The sequence below is a fragment of the Nicotiana tomentosiformis genome, chromosome 10, assembly GCF_000390325.3.
Source record: "Nicotiana tomentosiformis chromosome 10, ASM39032v3, whole genome shotgun sequence".
Classification (NCBI taxonomy): Eukaryota; Viridiplantae; Streptophyta; class Magnoliopsida; order Solanales; family Solanaceae; genus Nicotiana; species Nicotiana tomentosiformis.
The window spans coordinates 23,226,553-23,245,584 of record NC_090821.1 but is presented as its reverse complement, the minus strand read 5'-3'; the positions used below and the strand labels follow the sequence as shown (position 1 = coordinate 23,245,584).

The 19,032-nt window shown below is 41.5% G+C and overlaps 2 protein-coding genes across 2 annotated transcripts; both read left to right on the top strand.

Moving 5' to 3' along the window:
• The first annotated feature begins 17,609 nt into the window (after positions 1-17,609).
• Positions 17,610-18,083, top strand: LOC138899879 (uncharacterized). The gene has a single exon (XM_070186576.1). It carries the CDS (start codon positions 17,610-17,612, stop codon positions 18,081-18,083), a length of 474 nt encoding a protein of 157 aa, XP_070042677.1.
• Positions 18,084-18,323: 240 nt separating this feature from the next.
• LOC138899878 (uncharacterized) lies at positions 18,324-18,785 on the top strand. Its single transcript, XM_070186575.1, has one exon. The coding sequence runs from the start codon at positions 18,324-18,326 to the stop codon at positions 18,783-18,785; it is 462 nt and encodes a 153-aa protein (XP_070042676.1).
• Positions 18,786-19,032: the final 247 nt, after the last annotated feature.

The following is a 19,032-nucleotide window of genomic DNA, read 5'->3' as shown; positions in this document are numbered from 1 at the left end:
TTTTTGTTATGTGAGATTGATTTTGTACATTAAAAATAATATAATTTATAAAAAAATTATGACTGGAAAAAACTCTTTAAGGACCAGTAGAATTGGTTACCAAATATTGTAGGCAAGAATTGGTCTATAATTAGGGACTAAAATAAAAGTGTTTGAGGACCAGATTTGTGGTCCTTAAAAGTGTTTTAGAGACGAGAACTTTTCCGGTCGTTAAAACTCTTTATGGACCAACTCCTCATACTCGTCGTTATTGGCCTTTAGCGGCGGAGCCTTTAGCGACGAGTGGTGACCAGATTATACAGGTCGTTATTGACCTTAAAGGACCAGAATCACACTTTTAGGGACCACTTTTCCTGTCGCTAATGACCGTTTTTCTTGTAGTGAATCGCGTCTAACGTATGTGTTGATGTAGGTTTTACAAAGATGTCATCGCCTAGAAGAGCGGCAACTAGTTTGGATGTTCAGGAAAGATTGGGAGGGTGTATGAGACGTACACCCTCTATTGCGACACAACCGTATGAGGAACAGGGTGAGTTACTCCCGCAGATAGCCCCGATTCCACTATTATTAGAGGAGCTGTTGGAGGCTCCAGCATCATTAGCTCAGCGAGTTCCACCACCGGCTTTGTCTGATTGGCATGTCAGAAAAGTAGTACAGGTCCTCCTTGGGGCTTGATCCGGTAAACACTGGAGGGTCTAGATTAATAAAATCACGAACTCCTGCACTAACCGGTTTATCAGCAGCACCGGTATTCTGCCTCTGAGCCTGAGCAGCTACTAAGCTACTCAACAACTGCACTGCACTGCGCATATCGTGGTCTGTAGTGCCAGACGGAGGAACTGGATGTACTGGGTGCCTCCTAATATCCTCTGGAGGAGACAGAGAGGTATGAGACGGCATCTCACTCTGAGGCTCACTTTGGCCTGCTATGGCTGGAGGCACCTGAATGTTACCCTCTCCTACAGCTGTATCAAGCCGTTTACTAATCGCTTGCTTCCTAGTCGAAGGCATCGCTAAAAGAAAACAAGGTGAATATTAGATATGAACACTTACGACTCAACTCTACGCACGATCTAGATTCAGGAAGAAGGTAACAACCCTAGATGTCACGTAGCCTCCTGATTATAAATGTGGCGCGCTACACATCCATAATCAAAACTCTACTAGACACGGCTCATAGACAACCCCTAGGACAGACTTGCTCTGATACCAAGTTTGTCACGACCCAACTGGAGGGTCATGACTAGCACCCGGGCCATACTTGCCGAGCACCAACGTACATTTTATCTAACCTTCCTTATTATCTTTAAGGGCCGACAAGATCAATATAAATAGTAGACATGGATCATGAACATCCAACAATGAAAGATAATGTCATGAACATACATAACATGGGACGACAAGACTGTCAAGAAACTATATATAAGGTACGAGCTACCATGCTGCCATGAAAGACTATACAACAAAAATCAGCCGACAAGGCATTCCAGACCATACATGAGTTGACACCTGTCTATGAGCCTCTAAAAGAACATAAGTTCTACAACATTGCCGGAACAGGGCCCCGACATATCCATAATGTCTATAACAAAAATGCATACCAAGACCACGGCAAGTCCGGAGAAGGGATCTCGCCAATAACCGCTGAACCAGATAGCCTACTGTGATGGGGGAGCTGCGTCTACCCGTCTATCAGGACCTGCAGCACGACATGCTGCATCCACAAATAAAAAGGACGTCAGTACGAATAAAGTACTGAGTATGTAAGGCAGGAAAGCATAAGTGAGAACAGTAATGTAAACAGGGATAGAGAATATACAACCTGTGACATCTGGGTACCTCTGAGGGCTACTGACATGAAATACATGATACATACATATATATACATAAACTTTTAAAACATACGCCTTTGTGGGCATCACCATCATCATATCGTACCCGGCCATAATAGGCTCGGTAAAACGTACCCGGCCATCATAGGGCTCGGTAGAATCGTACCCGGCCACGTGGAGCTCGGTAAAACCCAACTGATCAGTGGTTGCACAATAGGTGCCATACCCGGCTGACTATAGCGCGGCTCGGTAGAGTAAAATAGATACATATATGTATATAGATATATATATATATATATATATATATGATGCATGCTGGACTCATTGGAATCATATTTTGAACCTTTCGGAGTGACGTAAGGTCGGTATCCTTCATACACGTTATTAGGATTAACTCTTCATCAAGCATCTTATAAGAATCAGGAACTACCAACAAAATTGATAATATAAGAATAAGAGAAGTAACATCAATATCAATCGTTTCATAAGAAGGGCAGCAATGTAAGTACTGCTAGCTTCTAAGAGTAGAGTATCTTTGGGAGCTCGTTCATTACATTATGTACAATCGGAGTCGTGCAAAAGAATGAAGGGGATAGCCTCACATACCTTGTATATACTTCCCAACCTCAAGCTATGCAAATGTCACGACTCCTTAGTCTACAATAAGAGAAATGACACTATTATTATCGTTTAAGCGTCGTAACTATTATGTATCGACCGCAACCTATTTTACGATGAAACGGACAGCACCTCCCCTATTTATATGACTTCCCACAAGTCAATACAATCACCAAACAGCCCAAACAACATCATTAATAATCATATTGAGCCTCCAAAACAGTCCACCAACTAACAACATTACTACCAAGCCTTTCGATATATATTTCACAAGTTCTAGCATCAACGACTTAGCCACAACTTGGATAATCTTAAATATATATAGAGTAAGAGGTTCCTTACCTTTAAACAGAAAGAACAACTCCAATTTGACCTTAATTTTCCACGAAATATCCCTTCAATTCTGCCACAAGAACAAGGAAGCGAAACTAGCAATTAATTCGGGTTTTTCGGCACTAGAATTACTTTAGAAGACTTGAAATCACCTAGGGTTGATATTAAAAACTTGAAGGTGTATTTACAGGACATAAAACACTTAAAACAACCTCCCACACGAGCTGGAACAACACAAAAATCAGCAACAACAAGAAGAACAAGAAACTTACTAGCGCCACGGGATTCCCGACATTTGATTTGTGTTGTTTGCCCTTTGTTTGGGTCTTGGATCATGAGAGAACCTTGAGAGACTGTTTTTAGGGTTATAAGGTCTGAATATACTGAAAAATAATGACTTAAAACGGGGTTGAGGTATCTTATATATGTCCATATGTCTTAAACCGCCTTTGTGGGCCCCATAGAGAGCAACTTGGCGCACTCTCGCAAAAATGCGAATATCTCTCTATTCCGAGATCGTATCGACGAACGGTTTAATGCGTTGGAAACTAGACTCATAGATCTTCAATTTGATAAGTATATCACCCCATAATTCCAAGCACATTGGGAGAAAAATGCAATAACATTTGATCTAAAGTTTAAGTAAAATTATAAACGTAAGTTGCGACAACTTTTATCGACTTTTATTTCATAACTCGCTTGACTTCAAGACTTATGATACGGATATTATATGATTAAAATACATTAAAACATGACCTCTTGGGACAATTAATCACCTCTAGTGTTACCCGAAAATATGGGTTACAACATCCTTGATTCGTTTAACTTTAAATACTTGTTAACCACTCTTATACACCCTTGTATCATTTAAGACCAATAGGATTAACTTCTTATCATCTCAAAGATAATCTCTTCTTCGATTTACGTCGACTAACTTACGACGTGATGTAAGGTATGCGAATGTGGGTTGTAACACCCTCTCCCCCTTAGGAACATTTGTCCTCGAATGTAAGGGTTTATGGGGTGTCTAACTCATCGTGGATTCCGACGGAGATTTCTGGCTGAGTTTCCCCTATAAAATGGACACTAGCCAAACTTGCAAGCAGTTAAACCCAACCTATGGCCTTATAAGACTATACAAAGCATTATGAATATGTACATTATCTGCATATCACCATTTTGTATTAAAAAAAAAGAGTATTTACAAGCTATTGCTTACCTCATAGAGCCGTTTCACCTTATAATGCGTCCTTCTTTCCCCCGGCATCCTCGTTATCTTCACTTTGGAATAGGTAAGGGTATTTAGACTTCATCTCCTCTTCTGCTTCCCATGTCATTTCTTCTATATTCTTGTTCCTCCATAATACTTTGACGGAAGCTACATCCTTTGTTCTCAGCTTGCGGACTTGTCGATCTAATATAGCCACTGGCACTTCATCATATGATAGATCCTTTGTAACTTGTACATCTTTGATAGGGACGACCCGAGAAGGGTCTCCAATACATTTCCTCAACATAGATACATGGAATACCGGGTGGACAAATTCCAATTCAGATGGCAATTCTAACTCGTAAGCAACCTGTCCAATTCGTCAAAGAATTTTGTACGGCCCAATATACCGCGGACTTAACTTACCCTTCTTCCCAAAATACATAACACCCTTCATCGGCGAGATCTTCAGGAAAACCCAATCACCAACCTCAAATTCCAGATCACGACCCCAGACATCGGAATAAGACTTTTGCCTGCTTTATGCCGTCCTCAGTCGCTCTTGTATCACTTTCACCTTCTCAATGGCTTGGTGAATCAAATCTGGCCCATATAATTCTGTCTCACCGACTTCGAACCATCCAACTGGTGATCTACATCTCCTCCCGTACAGTGCCTCATACGGGGCCATTTTAATACTGGAATGGTAGCTATTATTGTAGGCAAATTCTATAAGTGCCAGATGGTCATCCCAATTCCCCTTGAAATCTAGAACACATGCTCGTAGCATATCTTCAAGCGTCTGGATGGTACGTTCAGCCTGTCCGTCAGTCTGCGGATGGAATGCAGTGCTGAGATTTACTTGTGTGCCTAAACCCTTCTGAAAAGACCTCCAAAAGTTAGCCGTAAATTGAGCTCCTCGGTCTGATATAATAGATACCGGCACACCATGAAGCCTAACAATCTCCTTGATATACAACTTCGCATAATCTTCAGCCGTGTAAGTTGTCTTAACTGGCAAAAAATGGGCAGATTTTGTAAGTCGATCAACTATCACCCAGATAGAGTCAAACTTATGATAAGAGCGAGGTAATCCAATAATGAAGTCCATATTAATCACCTCCCATTTCCAAGTCGGAATCTTTATATTCTGAATCAATCCACTAGGTTTCTGATGCTCGATCTTTACTTGTTGACAATTAGGACACTGGGCTACAAATTCTGCAATAGACTTCTTCATGTTATCCCACCAATACTGCTCCTTAACGTCATGATACATCTTTGTCGAGCCAGGATGGATAGAATATCGGGACTGATGAATCTCAATCATAATCTTCTCTCGCAACCCTGCCACACTAGGCACACATAATCGGCCCTGGTATCTCAGTGTCCCATCTCCTCCGATCTTGAAAGCTGTAATCTTACACTGCTGAATTCCCTCTCTCAATCTTACTAAGGTAGGATCTTCATATTGCCGTGCTTTTACCTCGGCTACCAAAGATGATTCTGCTGTATTCTGTACAGTAACACCTCCGTCATCAGAGTCCAACAATCTGATTCTCATATTGGCCAGCTGGTGAAGCTCTTTGGTCAACCCTTGTCTACCTGCCTCAATATGTATTAAGCTTCCCATTGACTTACGGCTGAGAGCGTCTGCCACAACATTGGCTTTATCGGGATGGTACAATATCTTGACATTGTAGTCTTTCAGTAATTCAAGCTACCTACGCTGCCTCAAATTCAACTCCTTCTGCTTGAAGATGTATTGTAAACTCTTGTGATCTGTGTAGATGTCAACATGGACGCCATATAAGTAGTGCCGCCATATCTTCAAAGCATATATTACTGCAGCCAATTCCAAATCATGAGTCGGGTAATTCTTTTCATGCTTCTTCAATTGTCTTGATGCATAAGCAATCACCTTCCCACGTTGCATAAGTACGCACCCCAAACCTATACCTGAGGCATCACAATATACCACATAACCTTCTGTTCCTTCTGGGAGAGCGAGCACTGGCGCGGATGTCAATCGATTCTTTAGCTCCTGAAAACTATGTTCACAAGCATCAGACCACTGGAACTTGGTAGCTTTCTGTGTTAACTTAGTCAATGGTGCTGATATAGAGGAAAAACCTTCTACAAACCGCCTATAATATCCTGCTAGCCCTAGGAAGCTGCGGACTTCTGACGGTGTTGTAGGTCTCGGCCAATTCTTCACTGCATCGATCTTCTGAGTGTCGACACTAATACCCTCATCAGATATCACATGGCCAAGGAATGCTACTGAGTTCAGTCAGAATTCACATTTAGAGAGCTTAGCATATAACTTATGATCCTGAAGGGTCTGTAATACTATCCGCAAGTGGCCCGCATGTTCTGCCTCCGAACGAGAATACACCAGAATGTCATCAATGAATACGATCACGAACACATCAAGATAGGGCCTGAATACACTATTCATGAGATCCATAAAAGCTGCTAGGACATTTGTTAGCCCGAACGACATCACCAAGAACTCAAAATGCCCATATCTTGTCCGGAAGGCCGTCTTTGGAATACCCTTCTCCTTAACCCTCACCTGATGATACCCTGAACGCAAGTCAATCTTGGAGAAATACTTGGCACCCTGGAGTTGGTCAAACAGGTCATCAATTCTTGGAAGTGGATACTTGTTCTTTATTGTAAACTTATTCAACTGTCGATAATCGATACACATCCTTAACGACCCATCTTTCTTCCGCACGAACAAGACTGGCGCACCCCAAGGTGAAGTGCTAGGCCTAATGAAACCCTTATCCAGCAAGTCCTTCAACTGTGCCTTCAACTCTCGCAACTCTGCCGGGGCCATCCTGTATGGAGGGATAGAGATCGGTTGAGTGTCAGGCAATGCATCAATGCTAAACTCAATCTCCCTTTCAGGAGGAAGGCCTGGGAGTTCATCTGGGAAAACATCTGGAAATTCATTGACCACGGGGATTAATTGTAGAGTAGGCGGCTTCGCCTCCGCATCCCTAACGCGAACAAGATGATAAATGCAACCTTTTGAGATCATCTTCCTTGCCTTAAGATAGGAAATAAAACTACCTTTTGGCGTAGCAATGTTCCCCTTCCATTCAATGGCGGGTTCACCGGGAAATTGAAACCTAACCATCTTCGTACGACAGTCAACATTTGCATAGCATGAGGCCAACCAGTCCATTCCCATTATCACATCAAAATCAACCATTTCTAACTCAAATAAATTTGCCGAGGTTTGAAGACTACAAATCATCACAGTGCAACCTTTATATACCCTTCTAGCAATCACAAAATCTCCTATTGGAGTGGATACCACAAGTGGTTTACTTATCAATTCAGGTTCAATGCCAAACTTATTAGCCACAAAGGGTGTAACATATGATAAGGTAGATCCTGGATCAATTAGCGCATATACATCATAAGAAAACACAGACAATATACCTGTAACAACATCCGGAGACGACTCGAGATCTTGTCGACCTACTAGAGCATAGGTTCGATTTTGAGCACTACTCGAACTCGGCACTGAACCTCTACCTCTACCACGACCTGTCGACTGTTGAAAACCTTGTACTGGAGGTCCAACTGATGAGGAAGAACCAGACACAGATCCAGTCGGTTGAGCCATACCACCACCTCCTCTGTTAGGACAATCCCGCATCATATGGCCACGCTGTCCGCAAGAATAGCACGCATCGGGACCTCGACGGCACAGTCCAAAGTGGGCCTTGCCGCACTGACCACAACGAGGTGTTGGGGGTCTCGTCTGACTAGTATCTCTATGAAATTGTGAGCCTGATGCCCTCGAACTCTGACCTGAACCAGAATAGATAAATCGATCATACCGAGGCCTCTGAAACTGTGGAGGAGCACTAGCTACAGGTGGCGCCGAACTCCTCGAAGATTGGGGCCTGATACTGCCTCTGAACTCATCAAAATACCCTGCAAATCTCGCCCTCTTATGCTGGCCCCTATCATGCTCCCTATCTGCCCTTTGCTGGCGCTTACGATCCTCTAGGGTCTGGGCATAAGCCTGAATACGGGAAATATCCATGCCCTCTACCAAGGAGGCTGTTGTGCACTCATTTATCAGATGTGGTCCCAACCCGTTCACGAACAGATGTACCCTATCACTCATCCCGGACACCATATGGGGAGCATACCTTGCTAAAGAATCAAACTGTATACTATACTCTCGTACACTCATATTACCCTGTCGAAGGTTCAAGAACTTATCAGCTCTAGCTCGTCGTATCTCAACTGGCAAGTAGTGATGAAGAAATGCCTCAGAAAATTCCTTCCACACAGCTGGAGGAGCGTTCGGACCCCTAGATCTCTCGCAACTATCATACCAGAAAATTGCTAAATCCCGTAACCGATAAGAAGCCAACTCTACTGCCTCCGTATCACTAGCATGCCTAACCCGCAATGTACGATGAACCTGATCAATAAATGTTTGTGGGTCCTCCTTGGAGTCTGATCCGGTAAACACTGGAGGGTCTAGATTAATAAAATTACAAACTCTCGCACTAACCGGTCTATCAGCAGCACCGGTATTCTTCCTCTGAGCCTGAGCAGCTACCAAGCTAGTCAACAACTGCACCGCACTGCGCATATCGTGGTCTGTAGTGCCAGACAGGGGAACTGGATGTACTGGGTGCCTCCTAATATCCTCTGGAGGAGACGGAGAGGTATGAGACGGCATCTCACTCTGAGCCTCATTTTGGCCTGCTCTGGCTGGAGGCACCTGAATGTTACCCTCTCCCACAGCTGTATCAAGCCGTTTACTAATCTCTTGCTTCCTAGTCGAAGGCATCGTTGAAAGAAAACAAGGTGAATATTAGATATGAACACTTACTACTCAACTCTACGCACGATCTAGATTCAGGAAGAAGGTAACAACCCTAGATGTCACGTAGCCTCCTGATTCTAAATGTGGCACGCTACACATCCATAATCAAAACTCTACTAGACACGGCTCATAGACAACCCCTAGGACAGACTTGCTCTGATACCAAGTTTGTCACGACCCAACTGGAAGGTCATGACTAGCACCCGGGCCATACTTGCCGAGCACCAACGTACATTTTATCTAACCTTCCTTATTATCTTTAAGGGCCGACAAGATCAATATAAATAGTAGACATGGATCATGAACATCCAACAATGAAAGATAATGTCATGAACATACATAACATGGGACGACAAGACTGTCAAGAAACTATATATAAGGTACGAGCTACCATGCTGCCATGAAAGACTATACAACAAAAATCAGCCGACAAGGCATTCCAAACCATACATGAGTTGACACCTATCTATGAGCCTCTAAAAGAACATAAGTGCTACAACATTGCCGGAACAGGGCCCCGACATACTCATAATGTCTGTAACAAAAATGCATACCAAGACCACGGCAAGTCCGGAGAAGGGATCTCGCCAATAACCGCTAAACCGAATAGCCTACTGTGATGGGGGAGCTGCATCTACCCGTCTATCAGGACCTGCAACACGACATGCAGCGTCCACAAATAAAAAGGATGTCAGTACGAATAAAGTACTGAGTATGTAAGGCAGGAAAGCATAAGTGAGAACAGTAATATAAACAGGGATAGAGAATATACAACCTGTGACATCTGGGTACCTCTGAGGGCTACTGACATGAAATACATGATACATACATATATATACATAAACTTTTAAAACATACGTCTTTGTGGGCATCACCATCATCATATCGTACCTGGCCGTAATAGGCTCGGTAAAACGTACCCGGCTATCATAGGGCTCGGTAGAATCGTACCCGGCCACGTGGAGCTCGGTAAAACCCAACTAATCAGTGGTTGCATAATAGGTGCCATACCCGGCCGACTATAGTGCGGCTCGGTAGAGTATAATAGATACATACATACATATATATATATATATATATATATATGTGATGCATGCTGGACTCATTGGAATCACATTTTAAACCTTTCGGAGTGACGTAAGGTCGGTATCCTTCGTACACGTTATTAGGATTAACTCTTCATCAAGCATCTTATACGAATCAGGAACTACCAACAAAATTGATAATATAAGAATAAGAGAAGTAACATCAATATCAATCGTTTCATAAGAAGGGCAGCAATGTAAGTACTGCTAGCTTCTAAGAGTAGAGTATCTTTGGGAGCTCGTTCATTATATTATGTACAATCGGAGTCGTGCAAAAGAATGAAGGGGATAGCCTCACATACCTTGTATATACTGCCCAACCTCAAGCTATGCAAATGTCACGACTCCTTAGTCTACAATAAGAGAAATGACACTATCATTATCGTTTAAGTGTCGTAACTATTATGTATCGACCGCAACCTATTTTACGATGAAACGGACAGCACCTCCCCTATTTATATGACTTCCCACAGGTCAATACAATCACCAAACAGCCTAAACAACATCATTAATAATCATATTGAGCCTCCAAAACAGTCCACCAACTAACAACATTACTACCAAGCCTTTCAATATATATTTCACAAGTTCTAGCATCAACGACTTAGCCACAACTTGGATAATCTTAAATATATATAGAGTAAGAGGTTCCTTACCTTTAAACAGAAAGAACAACTCCAATTTGATCTTAATTTTCCACGAAATATCCCTTCAATTCTGCCACAAGAACAAGGAAGCGAAACTAGCAATTAATTCGGGTTTTTCGGCACTAGAATTACTTTAGAGGACTTGAAATCACCTAGGGTTGATATTAAAAACTTGAAAGTGTATTTACAAAACATAAAACACTTAAAACGACCTCCCACACGAGCTGGAACAACACAAAAATCAGCAACAACAAGAAGAACAAGAAACTTACTAGCGCCACGGAATTTCCCGACATTTGATTTTTGTTTGCCCTTTGTTTGGGTCTTGGATCATGAGAGAACCTTGAGAGACTGTTTTTAGGGTTATAAGATCTGAATATACTGAAAAATAATGACTTAAAACGGGGTTGAGGTATCTTATATATGTCCATATGTCTTAAACCGCCTTTGTGGGCCCCATAGAGAGCAACTTGGCGCACTCTCGCAAAAATGGGAATATCTCTCTATTCCGAGATCGTATCGACGAACGGTTTAATGCGTTGGAAACTAGACTCATAGATATTCAATTTGATAAGTAGATCACCCCATAATTCTAAGCACATTGGGAGAAAAATGCAGTAACATTTGACCTAAAGTTTAAGTAAAATTATAAACGTAAGTTGCGACAACTTTTATCGACTTTTATTTCATAACTCGCTTGACTTCAAGACTTATGATACGGATATTATATGATTCAAATACATTAAAACATGACCTCTTGGGACAATTAATCACCTCTAGTGTTACCCGAAAATACGGGTTACAACATCCTTGATTCGTTTAACTTCAAATACTTGTTAACCACTCTTATACACCCTTGTATCGTTTAAGACCAATAGGATTAACTTCTTATCATCTCAAAGATAATCTCTTCTTCGATTTATGTCGACTAACTAATGACGTAATCTAAGGTACGCGAATGTGGGTTGTAACAATGAGGATGAAGATGATTAGTGGGAGAAGAACCCTGAAAGGAATTTATAGAGATCTCCTTGACAAGCCACGTGAATTAAAGTTAAACCCATCGAAAGAAGGCATGTCAGCAAGAACGTATGACTCGCTATATATATGGACCCCTATAAATTATCTCAAAGGATGAAAGGTTACCCATAGGTAGATCGTAAGTTACCAGGAATACGGACCTACGAAAGGCATAAAGATGAGTGGTACTTGAAGCGTGAAACATTGAACTATTTTCCTAAGGGGGGAAGACGAGGTGGTAAATTACTAATTCAAGAGCATTTTTGTTTAACAACAAAAACATTGAAAGATTTGGACAGAAAGGCGTATAAGCAATTTTATAGTAACGCACAGGTACAAAGGATATGGAAAAGAGACAATATTGGTTTATAAATAGACGACAAGCATAGTCAAACACTTTATATATGGAATGCTAACATGAAGATTAAAATCAATAGATGAGGTCCAGAACTACATGTATAAGGGATTCAGAATATGTGGGGATTGGATTAGAGTTGCAAATAAGGAATATCATAATATAACCCAAAGTAAGAAGTTGTTGACAACTAGGGGCAGTGAGAAAAATAAGGAAAAATAGAGAACCATAAAAGTATACATATTTTATATGAGACGGCTTAGAACTAGAACAAAAAGAGCGGAACTAAGACTGTAAGGAAGGCGTTTAGTCGTAAGTCACAAGTGCTTTGATAAATAAGCAAGCCCCATAAAAAAAGGTTGACTAGAGGTCTTCACCAATTAATAGGTTCGGATTATGCTTGGCAGACTCAGTAATAAAGGTATAATGACCTGGAATATGGCAGAGTCGTCTCTTATAGATAGGGAAGATTCCCGTTTAAGGGAAAGTTAAAACGGGTATTAGGTAAGAGGAAAATACAGCTTTTGAGTCTATGGAAGGGGGGATCTTGAATTATCATGGCCGACCGCAGATTAGGACTGAGGTTCATTATTCACGCTATTTTATTCATCTCGAAACGTCAAAAGTATACCATGATGTCAAAGGATTACATTGGTATGACGACATGAAGGAAATCATTGTAGGGTTCGTAGCTTAATATTCCAGTTGCTGATCGAACAAGATACAACATTAGGAACCCAATGGATTGACACGAATAAAGTAACCCAATATGGAAAGGAGAAAAGATTGGCATAAGATTCGTTACAAATATAGCAAGTTCGATTCCACATGGACGACTGTGGTTAGTTTGATAAAAATTAGTTTACTTTTACTGGATAAATTATTAAAGGTTATGTAAAACGGAAGGGTGCAGAACGTATATCGGGTACAAAATGTTTTCGCCTCGATAACAGTTAATAGAGGAGCTGAGTTACATATAGCTTCTGAAAGCCCTCTCAAGAAATATGGGTACATAAGATAATTCTAGCAAGTGAAGCGTACAATTCAAATGTTCAAAGATATGTTACAAGCTATGATGCCAAATTTTATGGAAGGATGGGATAATCAATTACCGACTATTGAGTAGTGCACAACAATAACTATAGTAGTATCTATACATGTGGGAGGATCACAAGAAAATATTTTAAACTTCACGGAGTAACTCCTTATAAAGCATGAAGGAAATATAGATTCCCCATAAGTCAGTTTAAAAAACAGAATTATTCGACCTGATCTAACGTATCAAGTTATTAAAAAGTCGGCCTTATTCAAGAGTGTTTGTGCTTAGAAGCGTCACAGATCAAACCCCAACATGTGACGACGAGACTTAAGGAAATATCGAGTTCATAATGAGGCCTTCTTGAAAATTTTTCTCATGAAGAGAATAATAACATAATGGGAAAAGCTAATCAAGACATATATAAAGCCACTCCAAACTACCCAAAGAAAGGACTAAAGTAAATTTTCCCTCAGAATTAGGATCCGTTCACCTAGTTATCATGTTCGGATATTGAAGAAATGCATTAAATGATATACAAGTAATAAAGGATCGATCTTATGATAAGATTCTTTAAGCTATAAATAAATCAGGAATCTATGCTGCAGAAGCACATGCGGATTAGATTATAGAGAACCTTTCTTACGAAGAGGTTCTAGTTGCTATTTTAGATCAGCTTGTCCACTAGTTGAAAACCAAGAAAGTAACTTTCGTAAATATATTGTGGAGGAATAGGAAAGTCAAAGGTAAGAAGTGGGAAGCCATAGAAGGGACAATGTCTAAGTACCCTCAATTGTTTCAGATAGAAGATTTTTGACGACTATAACTTGATCATGTATTTTCTTATCCCATGTTATGTGATTTCGATCAACACTCCTTTTATGATTAAATGATATTTAAAATTGAAGCGTTACAATGTTTTCATGAGTATATTATTTGGACACATGGTATGGGATAGTCCTATTTGCAGAGGAGACTCTATCGAAATTTTAGTAAAATCTGTAAGAGCCAGTTTCTCGTCTAGAACTCCTTTACATTTGAGGACAAATGTTCCAAAGGGGGGAAGGATATTACACCCTATACTTTCATGTTAGGATTTATATTAAGTGAATTAATATGATCCGGAGAGTTGAAGGACCTTTACAAAGATAATGATGGGCTAAAACAAGTTTTAAGTAAGTATCGTGAGGGTTGGAAGGTTAAGAAGCTAATCGAATCGAAGAAAATAAGTTTCGTCGAAAGTCGGCAAGTTGGAAATATTATAAACCGTACTTGTGGGGTGAGACTAGGGTGCTTAAGATGATAAGAAGGTAATGTTATGTTGTATTTTACTCGTATGATAGTAGTGTCTTATGTTTTGAAGCCAAGCGAGTTATGAAACAAAAGTCGACCAAAGTTGTCGAAAGTTACGTTCATAATATTACTGAAATTTAGGTCAAATGTCACTGAGATTTCCTCCCAATGACTATGCATTTGTGGGGTTATAAACCCACAAAATTGATTATCTATGAGTCTAGTTTCCAACGCATCAAACCGTTTGTCAATATGACATTAGAGTAGAGAGATATTCGCATTTTTGCCAGATTTCGCAATACCTCTTATTGGGACCCACTTAAGATGGCCACCAACCTTACTTATTTCAAAAGATGTTTCAGCCACATTTCGGGTCATTTATCACCCATAATTCATCCAAAACCCTCTCCAACATATCCAAAGATCCCAAGAAGCAAACTCAATGGAAATCAACTCAAATCATCATCAAAAGTGTTAAGGACTACAAGACTATGATGTTGTGGTGTGATTGAGGGCTATTGCGAGCTATGTTGAGATAGGGTTTCGAGTTGTAGCTGCTGTCCAGGGTATGTATAAAATCTTCTTAATTTTTCCTAAGGTTAATCTTGTGTTGGTTATATTGTTTGAGTAAAGAATCATAAGATAGCACTTGGAAGAACATTGTACATGGTTATCTTTTTGGTTGGACTATTGTTTGGCCACATATATGGTATGTGGTGGCTGGAAATTATGGGAAATAATTTGATAACTTTGTGGCTACTATTGTTAAGCTTTTCTAGGTGTTAACTGTAAGACCCCGTAAATATTTACCTAAAACCCGGGGTTTTGTGGTGCCGAAGTAGACTTATGCGTTGATGATTGTACAGATTCTTCGCGGTGAGCTTGCTCGCCGTGGTTCAGACTTTTTGGGTTGAACAATGCATTGACGAGTTGAACAAAATTTTGGAAATACAGGGTGTTTCTGCGGCCCATTCTGCTTTCGCAGAACTGGTTTGCGGACCGCAGATCTGCCAAAGACTGAGGTAGAAATCTGGACCGCAGATCTGCCACATAATCATTTTGCGGTCCGCATAACCCATCGCAAACCCAACACAAAAAACTTTAGGAAGACAGTTCTGCGCCGCATTATGCAACCGCAGAATGGGTCTGCGGACCGTAGACCGATCGCATAGTGAGGCATGGGTGCTCAGTTCCGGAGGGCCATTATGCGGTCAATTCTGCAGACCGCAAAAGCGTTATGCGGTTATGCGACCGCATATTTGCATCGGTGCTTCATTTTTCTAATTTTTTAACCCGACCCTATCTCTATAATTAGACATAAGGGACCATTTCTAAAGGGGATATCTGGTATTTTTAGAGAGAAAGAGTGCCCTAGAGTGAGAGGTGAAGTCCCTAAGATAATTGTTCCTCTAAAAGCTTATCCAAGCTTTGAAATTCAACAAGAAAGCTCACAAGGCCTTCAACTAAGAGGTAAGATTCTAGCCCTGATTGTGGGAAGATTGTTGAGCTTATTTGGGTAAACTTTGGGTAGTGGGATAAAAGAATCCACCATAGGAGGACCTTGAAACCTTAATGCACACCTAGTATTTGATAAAATGCTCAAGTGAGATGGAACTACGAACTCCTTCCCAATTTGTGTTTAATTTTGCTATATCTCTAAATAGATCAAAGTTGCTAGGATTGCGGAACTGTATAGTGAATTAAGGAAAGCTCAAAGTGAGGTATGTTGGCTAAACCCTTCTCTTAGAATTGAACCCCACAATGTCCTTGTAAGTCCCGTGATGCTCATTATAAACTGATTATTCCAAATAAGCTTTGTGTCAAAATAATTATGCGTTCAATATGTATTCCAAAGATTCTTTTTATGTTGAGTTAATGTTTGAGAATGTGGTTTAAGTATAGGCTGTGTGTTATTATGTTATGATTTAAAAGCGTGATTCTAATGAAAGCTATCATGTCAATTATGTAAGAAATCACATGTGTCTAAGACCCTAAATTGCTCAAATATGTGTTTAAAATCTTAATTAGAAAGGCCTTGTTGTTGATTATCCATGATGATATTTGAAAGTGATTATCCCTAAGCAGATGGTATTGACCAGTGATAGCAGGACACCCTCTCCTCATCTGACTTGGTGAGCCCGACTTCATTTCGGGGTCATGTATCTCTTATCCTTTGTACATAGCATTTTGAGGTATAGCCGGGGCCTTATTGCTGGCACTGTCATAACTCTCTTTTGTTCCTGTTAGAGGCTCCGTAGACATAGTGTGGGTTGTATCTATTTTTGGGAAGGTTAAACTAAAAATGCTGTAATCGTATCATTTGTTCCACTTTAACTATGATTGTACAATGTACTATTTTGGAGACTTATTAATCACGTAACTAATGGAAATGAACTGATGTTATTCACATGACCTCTTACTATCTAATTAATGAAATGTATTCTTCTATTTATTCATGGTTGAGTTGAGTAGAAGGTATTGTGAAGACATGCTTGACCGGGGTATCTCGGTTGAGCGCCGGCCGCGCTCCCTGAGGTCGGGGCATGACAAACTTGGTATCAGATTCGAAGTTTTTAAAGTGTCCTAGGATGTCTCAGAGCCGTGTCTAGAAGAGTCTATCTTATTGATGTGTTGTCGACCACATCTATAATTAGAAGGCTACTTGGACATTTAGGAATAGTACCCTTCTTTGATGTTCTAGATCGTGCGACAAAGCTGATTGTAAGATTGTTCCTCCTTTAACTCGTGCTTTGCTCTAACTTTCAGTACATGGCATATAGAAAGAAGGCAATATCTAGCCAAGGAGCCAATGTCACCCCATGAATGGCAATTGATTCGACACTTGATGATGCGGGTGAGCACCCGAGAGGTGAGAATATTCCCCCGACTACTACACTGCATGATTCCACTACACCTGATCAGACCGCACCAGTTCCTGCGCCTACTGAGGGTGCAATGATCCCTCCAACTGATATTACAGTTCCACCTCCAGCCCCAGCTTCCGATCCCGGTGTATCTGATGGGGATCGTATGGGAGCCATACAGATGTTGGCTCAGATAGTGGCTTCCAAGCCCAGAGATCAAATGTTGCACCCAGTTCTTCTAGTTAACTAGGGGATTCCGCTAGTTCCACGGCGAACATGTTTCTCAAGTTGGATCCTCTAGTGTTCACAGGTACTGATCCTGAGGAGGGCCCCTATGACTTCATTGATGAGATTCACAAGACTCTCCGAGTTATGCGTGCTACTGAGACGGAGGGAGCATAGTTGACCTCCTACCACCTAAAAAGGTGGCCTATTCTTGGTTTGAAATGTGGGAGGACTCCCATGAGGAGGGAAGCCCTCTGACAAGGTGGAGTGAGTTTGCCGATGCTTTCATTGATCCTTTCCTGCCTGTCGAGAAAAAGGCAGCCCATGCCACCGAGTTTGAGAGATTGAAACAAGGTAGCATGAGTGTGTGGGAGTATCATATGAGATTCGCGTGCCTGTCCAAATATTCCATCTACATGTTGCCCACTATGGAGGCTAAAGTGCGGTGGTTTGTGCAGGGGCTTAGCCCCTTTGTTATTAATGAGACTGCTACAGCTGCCTTGAATGATATGAACTATGGTAAGATGGTGGCATTTGCTCAAGCCACAGAGACCCGTAAACTGAAGAATAGAATAGAGCGTGAGAGCAGCAGCAAGGCCCGGTCCGCAGGCAACTTTGGTGGTGGTGGTGGTGGTGGTAGGTTAGCATTAAGGGTAGGGTCATCAGGGCTATCCCAGTCTTTTGCTCAGTCTTAAGTCAGTGCACCGCCATCGGGGCCCAGTCAGCAGTAGGGGAGCCGGTTTAGGCCCAGCCAGGGCAACATGGGATCCTACCAGCAGGGTCGGTCTGGTGGGAGATATCAGCAGCAGTAAAGGCCCCCATGCCCTAGGTGCGGGAAGATGCACTTTGGGTCCTGCTTCATGGACCAGCCTATATATTACGGGTATGGTATGAGGGGTCACATTCAGAGGGATTGCCGTTCGTCTCACTAGAGCATGGGCAGGGGTACAACCCAGCCAGCCAGTTCTGCAGCTACTACATCCACAACATCTCCTCCAACTCGAGGCACCCTAGCACCCGCAGGGCGTGGGGAAGCTAGAGGTGGTACACAGAGTCTGGGAGGACCCAACCGTTTCTATGATATGAGGGGTCGCCAGAGTTCAGAGGCTTCTTCAGATGTTATCACAGGTATATTGACTGTCCAATCTCATGATGTGTATGCTCTTATTGATCCTGGTTCCACTTTGTCCTATGTCACTCCCTATGTTCCTATGGGATTTGGGATAAAATCGGAACAACTCCATGAGCCGTTCTCAATATCTACTCCGGTTGGTGAGTCTATTGTGGCCGCGCGAGTTTATAGAGATTGTGTTGTCACGGTGCGTGGTCGGGACACCATGGACAATTTTATTGAATTAGGGATGGTTGATTTTGATGTAATAATGGGGATGGATTGACTTTATTCATGTTTCGCTAAGTTTTATTGTCGAACCAGAACCATTAGGTTTGAATTTCCAAATGATCCAGTGATTGAATGGAAGGGGGATGTTGTGGTGCCGAAGGGTAGGTTTATTTCTTACCCTTAGGCCACAAAGATGATTAACAAGGGGTGTATCTACTATTTGGTCTGGGTCATGGACATCAATGCTGAGGCACCTACACTGGAGTTCGTGCCTGTTGTGAATAAATTTATAGAGGTCTTTA

Excerpts from the sequence above, each read along its gene's own strand:
- LOC138899879 (XM_070186576.1), top strand. The coding sequence starts at position 17,610 with ATGTGGGAGGACTCCCATGAGGAGGGAAGCCCTCTGACAAGGTGGAGT.
- LOC138899878 (XM_070186575.1), top strand. The coding sequence starts at position 18,324 with ATGGGCAGGGGTACAACCCAGCCAGCCAGTTCTGCAGCTACTACATCC.